A 15,144-nucleotide genomic window follows, 5' to 3' on the forward strand; every position below is an offset into this window, starting at 1 on the left:
GTTTCATTTACAATGATCGGAAGCAAAACCTTCTCTAAACCCCCTATTTGAACGAATAGCACACCATTGTCAATTTGGTCAACCATATGATACAAATTGTTAAGTGCATCCATTTTCCATTTTATTTTATGTTCTGGTTCCATTACATATGAATCCTGAGTAGTTACGTTCACAACATTCTGCACAATTTTCGTAATTATTTCAGCATCAGTTTTAAAGTGTTTACGCATTTCATCATAGGTTTCTTTAATCATTTTATAATCTTTTTTTATTTTTTGAAAAGCTTGCGGCGAGTGTTCCACAGCCAAAGCATCTCTTGGTGCTCTCTTTAATGCGTCAGAAAGTAAATGTTTGGTTTTTGATTTTGTGGGTGATTTGGCGTCGGATGGTGAAGAGGTAGAAATAGCTTCTTCTGGTAAAGCAGAGAGTGCATGGTTTTCACTTTTATTGGATTCCTCACTGTCATTATTTTCAAGTAGCTTTGCTTCTTTTTTCAATGTTGTTAAATTTATACGCACATGGAGACCGGGTGGTATTTTTTGACCTATAAAATTTAAATAATGTTATGCTAATCACTTAATTCACAATGAAATCACTTTTTATATATAATATACCTTCTTTTATTTCTTGCCATTCTTTCGTTGCAACAAACGTATTATTATCTGATTTATTTGCACCCAATGATCCCAACACTGCGAATATTAATACTATTTTAAGAAAGAGAGACTTCATGTTGATTGTATGTTTAATTGTTTACGACTAATAATTTCACAAGACATTTGTTATTTAAATAATTAAATTTGTATGATGTACATATACGTGTCGTTTGCAAATAAGAATCAGTTGTTTTCTTGACAATCGGCATTTGTCCAAATGTAAACAAAAACAAATGTCGGTTTCGTACGAATTCGAAGTTCGAAAAATTTGTACAGTACGTTCGAAAATAATGTACGGTAAATTATTTTAAAGACTCCCGAGACCAAAGCGAAGCAAAATTCTGCATTAGTAATATACGTGTGAACATCTTGAAACAAATGTTTATTATATATCATATTTTTTTTATAGTTTTTATTTTTTATATAGTAAATGAAATTAGATTTTATACATTATTTTGAAAGAATGGTGGAAAATATACAAAATTAGGTATGAATAATATTATGAATAATTATATATGAATAATTTTCAAAGAGTAAAATAAACATCAAATTTTGAGGAAAAGAAATATGGTAAAAAATGTAAGAATTCACAAATTTTTTAATAAATTTTTATAATAGCTCTTGTAATAATTAAATCGAAGATGCCATTTTATATAAAAGAATTAATTTTATTTTGAAGAAACGCAGCTCACGCGTTATTCTGCGTCTACACTGGTTAGACTTTGGCATAATTTCTATATACACGCTCAATTTTTTTACAAACAAATTTTTGTTTGAAAGTGAAATTCAAAAATACATTTGCATTTTTTTTGCATTTGAACTTAAATCTTGCAAAGATCTAGCTAGTGTAGGTAAGATTTTTAATATGATTATAATATATATTAGCTTTACATATCAAGTGGAAGTGGACTAATACACTTTAATACCATTTTTCCAGAGCTTACTTAGTAAGTTACTTAAATAAGTTTAAGATTTTATCGTCTCCATTAACATAAGTTTCCATTGAAAAAGTTTTTATGTGTTGACAGTTCTAAGAGAGCTTCTGTTGGTTTAAATAAACTTCACTTAATAATATATTCCACAATAAATTAAATATATAATTGATATTTTAATTCTTTTCTATATATATATATATGTATATATATCTTATATATCCATTACATATTCAATTAATAAAAATAAAGATTTTACTAAACATTTACTTCTCAATGCATTTATTTATAGCTAAACTCTTGCTTGTTTAAATTTTAAATATAAAACATATGAAAAATATTTTAAAATTTATTTTCAAGTGTTGCATATATAATTTTCGTTACTTTTATTTGTATGGTTAACAAAATTTGCTTAATAAGTTACATTTATTAAGTTAACAGCGGAAACATACTATGGACTTGCATTTGATAGAATCTAACAAATTAATTGTTTATAATTTGCTATAAGTAATGTATGACTTTGTGTAACTTTTTCTAATCAAAAACAACACTTTTTATATAATAATTGCATTCTTATATGTTTATTAAAAACTTGTAGCTAAGCACATTCTAAAACAGTTAATAATTAAAACTATAATACAAGAATTGTTACTTCAATGATAATATTACTCTTAGGAAAAATGCGTCCGTCATTGGGTCATTCGCTCTCACGCTTATTTGATAGACTCGATTTTATTATATATGGTGCAACTGGTTTTCATGGCAAAAATACTGTTCTTATGGCTGCGAGTATGATATGTTCTGGGAAATGGGGTTTTGGTGGACGTGATAAGGTGCTTTCACAAAAAATTTTAAATAAACATTAAAAATTAAGATAAACTTATTACACTTATATTAGGAAAAACTAAATAATCTATTACTCGAAATCAATGGTAAAAACGAGGGCAGTTATAAGAGGTGCAGAGTATTCATTGCAGATACATCGAATACAACTTCTCTCAAAAAGATGACATCAAAATGCCAGGTAACACATACACCGTTTCTCATTACAGGATTTCAATCCTCTTAAGAATTTGTTGTATATTACAGGTGCTTATAAATTGCTGCGGATCATATAACCGCACTGCAGAAGATATAATAAAATCATGCCTTTCAACTCGTACTCATTACGTAGATATATGTAATGATGTCCATTTTTTGGAATTATTACAATTGAAATATCACGAAGAAGCAAAGAGACGAAACGTATACATAATATTTGCCTGTGGTTTTAAAGGTTTACCAATGGACGTTGGCTTTAACTTTTTAAGAGATAACTTTGATGGTATTCAAAAATTTTGCTGTCATCGCTAATATCACATTTTATGTTCATTTTTATAACTATTTTTATAGGTACTGTGAATTCTGTAGAAGCTCACACTCGTTATGATACCACTGCTCCAATCATATGCCAACCAATTATATCTGCAAGTTTATGGGAGAGTTTTTTGAAAAACTGTAGTAGAATTTTTCGAAGTTTTAGAGCGCATCACATGGCTAAAGTGCGAGAATTTCGAAATCTGGAACCAAAAACCACTTTTAGGTAAACGTATTTTCTTTTGGTTAAAAATTACATTGTAAATGATAACATTTTTAGATTTGGTATTCATAAGAACCGTGTCATTGGTGGGCACTCTGCGGCTTATCCTTTTTTGGATCAACAAATTGTTGAAAACTCGCAATACTATATGTATAAAAAGGATCATAAGAGACCAATTCAAATAAATAACTATATTGCTTTCCGGCTAGTTCTCTTCCTTACGACCTGGTTGAGCATTTGTTCTAATTGTTTATTCTTTTCTCTCTAGATATTTCATTATGACATTGACATTCATTATATGGAACGTGACTTTAGCTGTGCTCTGTCGTTTCCAATGGATGCGAATTTTTTTGTTGAAATATCCGCGCATTTTTTCTCTTGGTTATGCGTCACACGATGGCCCCAAAGAATTCTATTCTGAGAATTTAATATTTGACATAACATTAAATGCAGTTGGTTGGTCTAGTATAGATGATGAGGCAAACTTAACTAATACACAGTTTCTCAGTCAGTGGGGTCTTCCAAGGAAACGAATGACTATAAAAATACAAGGTAATAATCCCTTCTATAAAGCAAGCCCTCTTTGTGTTTTAGCAAGTGCTTTAACAATTTTACGTGAACGTGATTTTATGCCTTCATTGTAAGTATTGTATTAATTATTTTTTAATAAAAGAATATTTTCATTTCTGGCACATATTTATAGAGGTGGCGTGTATTTTCCGGGTGCTGCATTTGCTGAAACTAATATAGTGACTCTATTGGAAAGAAATGGAACTGGAATCATTTTTGAAGTTTTGAATTGAAAAGCTCAATTTCTTTTCTTGAATAATTAGTTAACATGATTTTATGTATATAAAATATATCTATATAGTATATTATATAAATACATATTGTTTGAATAAATATCGATAAAATGTTGTTAAAAAATTAAAATAAATCATGGATTGTGTGATGCAACTGTTGTTCCAACTGTGGTTGTAGTCTGTGATTAATGGTTGTTTTCTGAGGCTAACGGTTATGGTAGTACTTTGAGTGAGAAAGATGTATAAATATTTTGTTTTTTTTATTTATTAATAGTGGTAGTTTAGTTTATAAAACTAGTACTAACATGTATAGACATAGCTCTGGCTATCGAGGCCTTCATCTATAAATATAAAATCCTTCACTTAAATGTTTAAAAGCAATTAAAGTTGAATAATAGAATAAGAAAGAGATAAACATAAGCAACTTGGGCGCGTTAAAAAATTTTCAAGATATTCGACGTCACAACGTTGTCTAGATAGCATTGTTATTGTAGCACAATGTTCTGTCAGATTTTTTAGGAATTCAGCATGTATAATTAATTCGGGTACATGGTAAACCCGTTAAAGTTGTATTTACTTATTGATATAACTCCATTTTTTTAAGATTATTCTTTATTTATTATATGACCGATCGATAGTCACTTTTAATGTTGACCAGCTTCAACTTAACTAAAATCTTCTGGCAAACTGATATTTCATCATCGGGTTTAAAATTTATAGATATTTTACATCAGTTGTTACAGATCCGTTCACTACAATTACCGAATTTTTTTTTTTTGTTCATATAAAAAAATTTTCTTAGTAGTATTAGGCTTTAGTACGAGTTTTTTTTTTGGTTTTTAGATAATTTACATACCACAAGTAATCGTAACTTCGATTGTTATTTTACTTGTTCGGTGCATTTCGTTAGCAATCTGAACGACCAAAATTATAATTACTTCAGCTATGTGAATAACCTTTTTCTAATACAAAAATCTTCTTTTAACATAATTAACTTTCGTCTCGCTCTGGTTGTGCTTTCACAAATAAAATCCAATACATACTTAATTTTTTACTTAGAATTTAATTTTAATTATGGTTTTACATTTTTCGCTTAATATTGTATATACATTTATAAAAAACTGAAATAATAGTGACATATTTTTATACTTCCACAGTACATGCTATTTTTCTGTGTTCATAGTAAATATTTAATTTGTGCTTATATCTAAAATATACAAATGGATTTGTTTTGTTTCTATTTAGTAAACTATTTCTATTTAGCGTACTAATTTAAACTAAAATAGTGAAGATGCTTTTTGTTTTATATATAATTAATAGATTTGAATCATAATTTCTACAAAATCCCATTGATTTTAACTTGGACAGTTTACCGTAGTACAGTATAGCGCGGTATAAACTTATGCTATTGTGAATGGTTTTGAGGAATGAATGAAATTTTTATACAAAATAAAACAAAACTGTGTATATATAGCATATGTATGAATTATAAGTGCAAATAATGTATGATATGTGCAAAATAAATTGTGAATGTAGTTAATATATATGGACATTTGATAAATTTGACAGTGAAATTAAAATGATTCGTTGTTTGAATCGATATTTTTACTTTTTAATTTCAAATGTTAGTTCTGAATTTTTGACAGTTAAAATTATAATCAAAAACCTTGTGTAAAACCAATATTACTTATTAGTTGGTTGAACGTAATTGTGATTTCGCACATTTTCGTAAAATATAAACTACCCAGTGTAATTATGAGTAACTTTGTTTTGTAATGTACCAGTATTGTGTTGTACAGTACATATGAAGATTGTATGCCAAGCAAGTTAGCCAAGCAACATATGATTTTTATTTTGAGTTGTCAAGTTGCATAAACACGACGCAGTTGAAATTTTTCAGTAAATATCGGAAGTGAGTGAGGAATTTCACAACAAGTTCTAATTAATTGTTCTTATTTGAAATTTATTATAAATTCGATTGTAAAAATGTCTTTGGCACGTGTTAATGTTTCACGTTTATTGTTTTCGCAAATAAAACGTGCACAGAGCGTACCAGCGCGTCTCTATCATGAAAATGTAAGTAATTAAATTAGCCGGGGCCATTAAACGCTAAAGCAAAGTTTATGTTTATTTTTGACAGTAGTATTAAGTATATTTTTGTTTGCGATAAGATTATTTAAACGTGCTTTGAAGTGCATTTGTAAATGAACTAATTTCGTGTATTTTTTGTGGTTGTTGCTATGTTAGGTGGTTGAACACTACGAGAATCCACGTAATGTTGGCTCACTTGACAAAAAGGATACCAGCGTTGGTACTGGCTTAGTGGGTGCTCCGGCCTGCGGTGATGTTATGAAGCTGCAAATCAAGGTTGACGAAAATGGTAAAATTATTGATGCCAAATTCAAGACATTTGGTTGCGGTTCTGCTATTGCCAGCAGCTCCTTGGCCACAGAATGGGTGAAGGGAAAAACTATTGATGAGGCTGGCAAGCTAAGGAATACCGATATTGCCAAGGAATTGCGCTTGCCCCCTGTTAAATTGCATTGCTCCATGTTGGCTGAAGACGCTATTAAGGCTGCTTTGGCTGACTACAAAGTCAAACAACAAAGCAAGAAGGAACAGTAAACTGTTGGAAGCTCGAAGTCGCTGTGCACTTTGTTGCTTCAATAGTTTTTTTTTGTTAATTTTAGTTTACATACAAGGAGGGTACAAATATGCAGGAAATATATTATAAAGTTTAAGACGGCAGGTTATTTATAAAGGTAAGTTCCTTTTTGTTTTTATTTATCATATATAAAAAATAAAAATATTATTATCTAAGACATTTATTGGAAAGCTGCCTAGGATATTTATTTTGTTTATTTATGGCGCATTTAGGACTGGGAATGCACTTAAGTGAGAAGCACTTATGCGGGAATTGTTGTATATTACGGTGTCGAGGAGTGTGTGTGATTTATTTGTTATTGATTTATTTGATAAAAATATTCAAAAGCATTGATTATAGAGAAGAGATTAGAAAATATTGATAAATATGTAGTTATCATTAATTGTTATTTTTAAATTTTGCAAGTTATTATTAAATTTAATCATATATGGTAGCTATTATCAATAATGCATTAATATAAATGCGAATGTGTCTTTAGTGCGATTAAATTTGTTTAAGAACATTTGGACTATATATTGTTTTATAACTTTATTTTATTACTATATTTTATTTTATTATTTTATTTTATTATTTTAATTTATTATTTTATTTTATTATTTTAATTTATTATTTTATTTTATTATTATTTATTTGTACTAGTTTTTACTTTTATTATATTTTTATGATTTTATTACTAAAATAATTATTTTGTTGTATTGTCTCTAGTTGGTCAACTACTTTTAATTATTGTTACAAATACAAATTAACAAAAATAACTTAAATTATTTCACACTAATTTTTATTTCATTATCATTATTTCCAACATAAACTAAAGTTTCCTAAAGACGACTTAAAATTAAAGTCGAAATATTGAGAATTATATAAAAATTTATGTGATATAATTTAATTTCTTTTAATTAATTTTTATTTATAACAATGGTTAAAAGTAATTAGCCCAATACAACACAATAACAATGTTTGGAATGGAATTGTTTAGTGCAAATTCTAAAATTAGGTAGCTGAAATATAGAATAAATCATATTAAAGTTTGTTCTTTGAACTATGAATCCATATGACGTGTTTAAGAAAGCAGCACCTCCTTGAACATGAACTCACTTAAAATAACGGAAAGCATATCCATTAAGAATGTATACTTAGCCCTATACGAACTAAATAAGTTCTATATAAGCGGTTATATTAAATTGCTGGAGATTAATTTAATGACTGTGCAAATTTTGTTTTGTTTTTTTTTATTTCACTGCAGCACTTAAATGAAAGCGATTTTGTTGTTAATGATTGTTCAAATATACTTATTATAAAAAAATTATCTAATTAAACGATAATCGTAGTCTACAATGATGTAATAGTTATTTGGCGGTTTGTAATTAATTAGTGTGAGAATAAAATTTTGCAAACCAGTTTTAGGACTGGTATTTATTTTATCAGAGTATAAATATAATAATATAATAACCTAATATAATAAAAATATAAAAAATCCTAAATTTAATTAGACTAGAATAACTTCAGTTTTATATGAAAATTATTTTTTTCATATTAGTTTTTATTACTAATACTATTTTAACATTTTCTGTTGATTGGTTCTCATGATTAAGTGTTATGAATTATTGGACTTTACCTTTGGACTCATCCCATTGAAGTGGACAGATTTCACCGTCTGAACACAGGTTAATGTTCAATAAAATACCACCAACCCTACGTCACCCTCAACCAGTACCCATCCACTTTTCTACCCATGTAATCTTCTGTATGTCATTTTATGTTATCTGCTTACAGGTTCCAATGGGTTTTAACAACATTGCATTACATTTACTTGAGCTATTAATTTGTAGAATGCTCTATTGCATTCTATATATATGTCAAAAATAGTTTGTTGTGCTCTAACAAACTATTTAAACGAGTTGACTCTAACTCATACTTATAGAGTTAAACATTCATATTTTTATGGTGTTCATACTTTACAGCATTTTCCCAAGGACTGGAAAGGGGTAAGGATTAAAATACGAATTCTCCTAAAGACTAAAAGCATTTTATCCTTTGAAAAGATTACAAGAATTACAATGTGAATATATAAGTTAGGTTGTTATTGTCTGAACTTAGAATAAACACGAGGGCGGTTTGATAAGTCAGTGACTTTTTGAATAAAACAAATTTTTTTCAGAAAATAAACATTTTATTTTTCTACATTATCTACATAATAACCTTTTAGTTCGATACATTTAGTCCAGCAGTTTTCTAATTTTTTTATTCCCTCAAAATAATAGGTTTTCTCAATGCTCTCAAAATACGCGTTTTTATCGGTAATGACTTAATTTTAGAATATATTACTTTAATAATAAATAATTTCAACCTAATAACTAATTAATATCTATTCATATGTATATATATTTTTTGATTATAATTTAAAATAATAAATTATTTTCCTTTACAGAATTTGCTGACACCTTACATATTCGGCGATGCGGCAAAATTTTAGTATTCAAATAAAATATTGGCTCTTGGCTTATAACTTTTAACTATATATTTGCGAAACAATACTTACTCATATATTATTAAATCAAAAAAGCAAAATAGATTGTAGAGAAAATTGGTATGTATGAACGAACTATGCAATTAGAATATATGTCTACTAACGACTAAAATGTGAAACTAAAAAGATGAGCCTGATTTTTGTATAAGAATGTTAGATTTAGAGCTATAAAAACATAATTTAAATATTCAAGTTAATTATTTTTAAAATAAATAAAACACTCATATTATTCAAAGCAAAAATAATTGTTTATTTCGTATATGTTAATGTCATAGTGTCATTTATAATAAAATTGGTACATGCATTCGCAATTCCACAATTTGTGGATATGTGCTAAATTATGTCGTCTAAGACAAACGTACACTCACGTTGCCAGGGCATTCTCCATTGGATTTCTTTTCAAATTCTGTAAAACAAAAATATATGGTTATAATATTTCATGAATTTATGAAAAATAATTTATTTTTATTTACGATCGTCGCTGTGTGCACAATTGTAGTTGTCCATAACACATGGACTGCCAAATGTGAGTAAACGTTCCTTGGTACCAGTCTTAGCTTTGGCGCATAAGGGATCATATTTGTCTCCACAGTCCTTCGAGCAAGTGGGAGCCTGTTTCTTGTTATCCTTAGCAGGAATGCTGAAAGCAACAGCTACCAAACACAGTACTGTGAAAATAAAATTTATTAATCAATTTTTTTCTTACAATTTGTATTTATGCATTAAATTTTGTATTTATGCATTAACATTTTCTTTAATTTATTATTTTTATTTTTCTTATTATTTATCACACATAAATTTATTTTTAATATTAAAAATATTTTATTAAAAGTTTCTAACAAAAAATATTTTTTCCATAATTTTAACGGGACTCTAATTTTCCTTATACTCATTTGCTACCTATGGAGATCTATATACATAATTAGCAGGTGAATTAAATGGAATTACAAATCGAATACTTCAGTTAAAATGTGGTTGGTTGAAGGTATAGTGATAAAAAGGGTTGTTTGGAAAATATGGTAGGGATAAGAGCATGGATAATTGAAACTAGTTTGACTCGAAGAGAAGTACTTGGACATTTCAATGGGTCAAGGACATAGATCAATAACTCTTAAATTAGTGTGTGCATTAGAGCAGAAGAAGAGCAGAAGAGAAAGGCGACATAATTAAGAAATTGCAATTTCCAATTTATGTATGACAAGTAACTGTTCAGTATGTGACGATATACTGATCATATTTTAACTAGGACATTTCTTACTACATGAGAAAGGCATTTTTCTTCTGTACACAAACAATAAAGAATAAGATAAAATAGTATCTTCCTTCTTTAAAGATATTAGGCGAAGAGCTCTTGAGAACTTTGTTGGTGTGCACCCGATATTACTATATCTCGATATCTCGATGTTACTTTGATATTGATGGTAGTTAGCTCTCGTTTGTGTTCGATCTTTCTGATGATGGCATTGCTTTGAAATTTGTAGAACTGTTTTTCAACTTATTTGGACACTATTCGAGTTCGTGTCTCGCAAAGCTGTTTATTTCGGAGCAGGATAAAGCGTGTCATCACTTTATATATATCCAGAGTATGTTTATCATTAGCAGGGTTTATGTGTTTTTAGCACATTATTGTAGAATTATTGTTGCGGATTTTAAGTTGTTAGTTTTTATTAATCAAGTTTCCTATCAAGTTTGTTTTCTATAAATTTATTTACTAAAAATTATTTAAATTCATTCATTATTAATTAATTAATTTTTTTAATAATTTTATTTCACAATTAAATTACATAATCACAATGGGCCAATAGGTCTAAGTGGATCCCGAAGAGAGAGCTGGTATGGCCTAACCTAAATTACATTATTTGTAATTAGATCTATGAACCCTGTTTGCGATATATTTATTTGAAATGAATTCTTTGCTTCATTTTTGTTTACCTTTTTCTACAAACCTACATATGTATTTTGAACTTTGTTTTCTAATTGTTTATATAATATTATGATGATATTATATAATATGATATGATCAATATTATTATTGTTTTTGCATGAGTTCTGCCCAATTGAGCACGTAAATAAGATTTCACAAATAAAAATTTGTATATACATTCAATGTATGTATAACACAATAGATCTCATAGGTCGTGGGGTATCATTCTCATTTCTAATAATAAACTTATATATGTGTATGTGCATGTGTATTGTATATATTATCGAAAATTAAATGTTTAATATTTGTTTTAATATTTTTATATTGTATATATTGCCAGTCTAATCGAAATCACATAATAAACTTCTTTTTGTCTTAATGTACAATGTATGTTATGTATATATGAAAATTTATCTCTTTTAATGACTTGCCTTATTTCTACTGGTGGGCATTGAACTTGATAAGACTTCAATATTATAAAATAAAAATGAATAGGTTTTTATGATAAAACATTACTCAATGAAATGCAAATTTATTGTTCGTTTCTGATTGCTGTCTTTATGGGATTTGTAAACAGTAAAGATAATTGTATATATTTATTATTATTTTGAAAAACGAGATATCACTTTTTCTGTGTAATAATTAGAGAAAAATTAAATATTTCATACAAAAGAATTAGTTTTAAATTTTTAACAAAGATCTGCGTTAATATTGGTATAAATTAACGAAACATTTCGTTAAAGAAACTTATTTTTTACTAGCAAACAAATTTTCTGTCTACGGTAACACAATGAACCAATGCGTCTAATGGATTGTCGACATACCCTAACCTAACCTATAGTACTAAAAGTAAAAATAAAAAATAAAAATTATCATACCTATAATTTTATTATCTTATATTTGTAAAATGTTTCCGTTCTTGTGTCATTAAAATTAAGATTTTTCTAAAATTGCAAGAATCTCATATTTAAGTTGGGTAGTATGAAGAACGTAACACTAAATACCTAGTTAATTCATAAGGAATTCAATGGTACAAAATAGCCGACAATCTTCTAAAGGAGTATACCCTAATTACTTCAATACTCAATACTTCAATTACTCCAAACTTGTTGCGGCGTATTCTCTTATTAGATTGCAACAGATTAAACAGCTAATTCAAGTCAACAAAAATGTTGACTGGTTCCTTAGTCTAAACAGATCTGAACTAAGATTAACGTGTTTCCTAATTGGACATGCTCATGATAACCATCACTTTACAAAAATGGCATTAAAGGACCCTAGCACCTATATATATTGTGAAATGCAGATTTAAATGTTCGTCTATCTTAGTTGCTGGTGCGCCGTCATTATCAGGAAAGCGGTGCAGTATCTCAATACAGCTTCCATTAAACCGAAAAAGATTATGGATCCTGAACCAAAAGATTTTATTATGTTTAATAACAGTCGTAATTTGTATAGGTTAGTTTAAAAAACTCTTTCTAGAGATAACACAATATATTACTTTGATCGAGGTGAACTAATTTTTCATCTTATAATAATAATTATAAATACCTAGCAAAGTATAAAAAATTGCATGTTTAAGTATAGATAGCTTTAAAGAGACTGATAGCATTTATCAGCATAAAGTTCCTCAAATTAATAACTTTAAGTACGAAATTTAGTTGGCTGATTTATAGAGACTATTTTAATCACAAGCATATGTATGTTTATTGCAGTGTCTTCTTGGAACACTGTAGAAGACACTACACTTATCTTCTGGGTAACCCAAATATATAACAAGGTCTCCAGACAAAATTAATTTTAAAGCACAATTTTCTTTACTAGAAAATATGGGTTGATATAACGAGTCCAGTTCCACAGTGTTCTTGTGGAAACTATACAAGTTGAAAATACAAAAACAGTTATATTTAACCTCATTAAAGTTAAATCTGAAAGTTGTTACAGCAACTTTACTGTTAATAAGTGAGAAAAAGTTTTCTGGAAAAATCAGTTCCACACATTTTTCGACCTAACTTCTTTCGGGATGAGAATGTTTCTAAAAATATAATTATTAAATACAAAAAATATGAAAACCTAAAATATCTTAAGATTTTTAGGTGTTCAAATTAAAAACCTCAACTTCATTGTATTATAGTAATCACTTTTATAAATGGATTAACCTTTTATTGTTATTACGGAACGTTGAAAAAATCGTTCATAGAATTCCGAAAACACATTAATATATATATCTTTAGAACTCGAAAATTTCAACAATTCTTAGGCTATCTATCAAATATATAATAGAATTGTGATAACTTCTTCCAAACCTCCGAGATAAAATTTTATTTTTTTAAGGTCAGAGTGAAAATAATAATTGAGTTGTTGTCAAGATGTTAGTTTACGTTTAATAGTCTCATGCTTATGGGGACATTAAAATTGACACTTCGAGACACTACTTTTCCCATCTGTTTGCCAGGAAGATGGGAGCTATACTAACCATTATGTTGCTATTAGTGATTTTACATATTTCAGTTCGTTCAAAAAGGTATTTCATTTTATGCAATATATGTATATATCATATTCTTATAATTTGTATTATATTAATATATACATATATGTTTGTACATATACATTCATATATGTATATAGAAATATGAAATTGTTGTTACTCAGATAAAATAGGAAAATATCTTGAGTGCCTTGTAATCTTTTCATATTTTATAAACACAACTATTTTTAGATATAAATCACTTTTATCTACAATGTATAGTAATAAACAGATTAGGATTAATACAACTTCGCATAACATAGATTTACGAAGATCAGATTATTCAATAATTGTGATGGAATTGTAATTAAAATTTAGAATAATTTATTTTTAAAATATTTTTTTATTTTGTTGATTCGATATGTAGACAATATGACAATGTTGTTTTGAATTTTATTGATTTCATTAAAATAGGAATATCTTAAAAGTACTAATTTAAAAATTACCAAGTAAAGCACAGAGTGTGAAACGCATTTTTTTATTAGAAATTATGCAATAATAAATTAGTCACAAGCTAATAAACGAAAATCAAAATATTTATAAAACCGGATCGGTACTGAGAAGTAGATAGCTTAGAACGCACGATAATCAACTAAACTCTCGCCTAGATTGTAAAACAAATTTATAGGCACCGTTTTGCGGTCACCCGAGATCACGAAGTATAGATTAATGATGCATTGTGTACCTAAGCTGAGGTAAATTAGTTAAGAACGCTCTTCGCTGCTAATATATAAGAGATACACTAGAATACCAAATACATAGATGAGAGCCGATTCTGTATAAATGGAAGAATAAAAAATTGACCGACAAGTGTCTGACTGATACACATCACTGGCCTCCAGCTGGTCGCTTAATTTATTCAAAACCGTAATTATCATGATTTTTTTCTTTTTTATTGTTGGCAATAAAAAATGATTTAAATTCGCTGAATTCTATTGTAAACAAACATTAAAAAGTGAACAATAAATGTCAAGCACATAAAAGGATTTATAATCGGTCATATGGAAGCTAAGCTATCCGTTTATATCAAATATTCAATCACAGCTTGCGAGAAGTTAATATTTAATTAAAACTAATTTGATAGTAATTCTATCAGTCAAATACATAATAAATTGCATTATGAAATAATTATAAGGGGCTCTACTTTTTTAAGCAGATGTAGGCGGGACCATTTTGTATGAATTTATTGAATGGATTGAACAAATTAGTTTCTACAATAATGGAGTGTTTTAAAGTAACCAATTTTTGGATTGTATAAGGATAAAATAATTTAAATTAAACTTATTGATATATGTTAATATTTTCTATAGACTTTAGTGGGAATTTCAATTTATTGCATTCGATATAACCACCGTCCATTAAAGTCATAGCACTTAAGCTATTTTTATATATCACGTCTAAGTTTATTTGTAATACACAGTAAACAGTAATTAGTTGCAAATAATCTATAATCTTTACAATCTATAAGTATAGTCCATTTCATTTAGGAAGTCCACTAAACAATAAAAAATTACATACTAAGAAAACCGTT

General features: G+C 27.8%; 3 protein-coding genes across 4 annotated transcripts in view; 2 read left to right on the forward strand and 1 right to left on the reverse strand.

Annotated features, from left to right (window-relative positions):
- The window catches only part of LOC119678857 (saccharopine dehydrogenase-like oxidoreductase), a 33,871-nt gene extending 29,856 nt beyond the window's left edge, over positions 1–4,015 (forward strand). The window contains exons 4-10 of one of the 2 annotated variants that reach the window (XM_038090935.1): positions 2,264–2,421; positions 2,487–2,612; positions 2,678–2,912; positions 2,981–3,170; positions 3,225–3,371; positions 3,436–3,807; positions 3,871–4,015. In XM_038090935.1, coding sequence (XP_037946863.1) covers positions 2,264–2,421; positions 2,487–2,612; positions 2,678–2,912; positions 2,981–3,170; positions 3,225–3,371; positions 3,436–3,807; positions 3,871–3,970 — 1,328 coding nt within the window. In that variant the 3' untranslated portion in view covers positions 3,971–4,015. The remainder of the gene's footprint in view (positions 1–2,263; positions 2,422–2,486; positions 2,613–2,677; positions 2,913–2,980; positions 3,171–3,224; positions 3,372–3,435; positions 3,808–3,870) is intronic. The other variant, XM_038090936.1, reaches the window with a different exon arrangement.
- Positions 4,016–5,799: 1,784 nt separating this feature from the next.
- Positions 5,800–9,288, forward strand: LOC119679843 (iron-sulfur cluster assembly scaffold protein IscU). Its single transcript, XM_038092413.1, has 3 exons — positions 5,800–6,046; positions 6,218–6,732; positions 9,064–9,288. The coding sequence occupies exons 1-2, from the start codon at positions 5,957–5,959 to the stop codon at positions 6,593–6,595; spliced, it is 468 nt and encodes a 155-aa protein (XP_037948341.1). The 5' UTR covers positions 5,800–5,956; the 3' UTR covers positions 6,596–6,732; positions 9,064–9,288.
- Positions 9,289–9,388: 100 nt separating this feature from the next.
- On the reverse strand, positions 9,389–14,213 carry LOC119679844 (vasotab). Its single transcript, XM_038092414.1, has 3 exons — positions 14,060–14,213; positions 9,636–9,830; positions 9,389–9,568 (listed from the first exon to the last, which is right to left on the reverse strand). Exons 1-3 carry the CDS (start codon positions 14,085–14,087, stop codon positions 9,510–9,512), a joined length of 282 nt encoding a protein of 93 aa, XP_037948342.1. The 5' UTR covers positions 14,088–14,213; the 3' UTR covers positions 9,389–9,509.
- Positions 14,214–15,144: the final 931 nt, after the last annotated feature.

Source organism: Teleopsis dalmanni, chromosome 2, assembly GCF_002237135.1.
Source record: "Teleopsis dalmanni isolate 2A chromosome 2, ASM223713v2, whole genome shotgun sequence".
Taxonomy (NCBI): Eukaryota; Metazoa; Arthropoda; class Insecta; order Diptera; family Diopsidae; genus Teleopsis; species Teleopsis dalmanni.

Excerpts from the sequence above, each read along its gene's own strand:
- LOC119679843 (XM_038092413.1), top strand. The coding sequence starts at position 5,957 with ATGTCTTTGGCACGTGTTAATGTTTCACGTTTATTGTTTTCGCAAATA. Across the intron at positions 6,047-6,217 it reads CGCGTCTCTATCATGAAAAT|GTGGTTGAACACTACGAGAA; the intron begins GTAAGTAATTAA and ends TTGCTATGTTAG.
- LOC119679844 (XM_038092414.1), bottom strand. The coding sequence starts at position 14,087 with ATGCGTTTCACACTCTGTGCTTTACTTG. Across the intron at positions 9,831-14,059 it reads CACACTCTGTGCTTTACTTG|TACTGTGTTTGGTAGCTGTT; the intron begins GTAATTTTTAAA and ends TTATTTTCACAG. Across the intron at positions 9,569-9,635 it reads TTGTGCACACAGCGACGATC|AATTTGAAAAGAAATCCAAT; the intron begins GTAAATAAAAAT and ends TTTGTTTTACAG.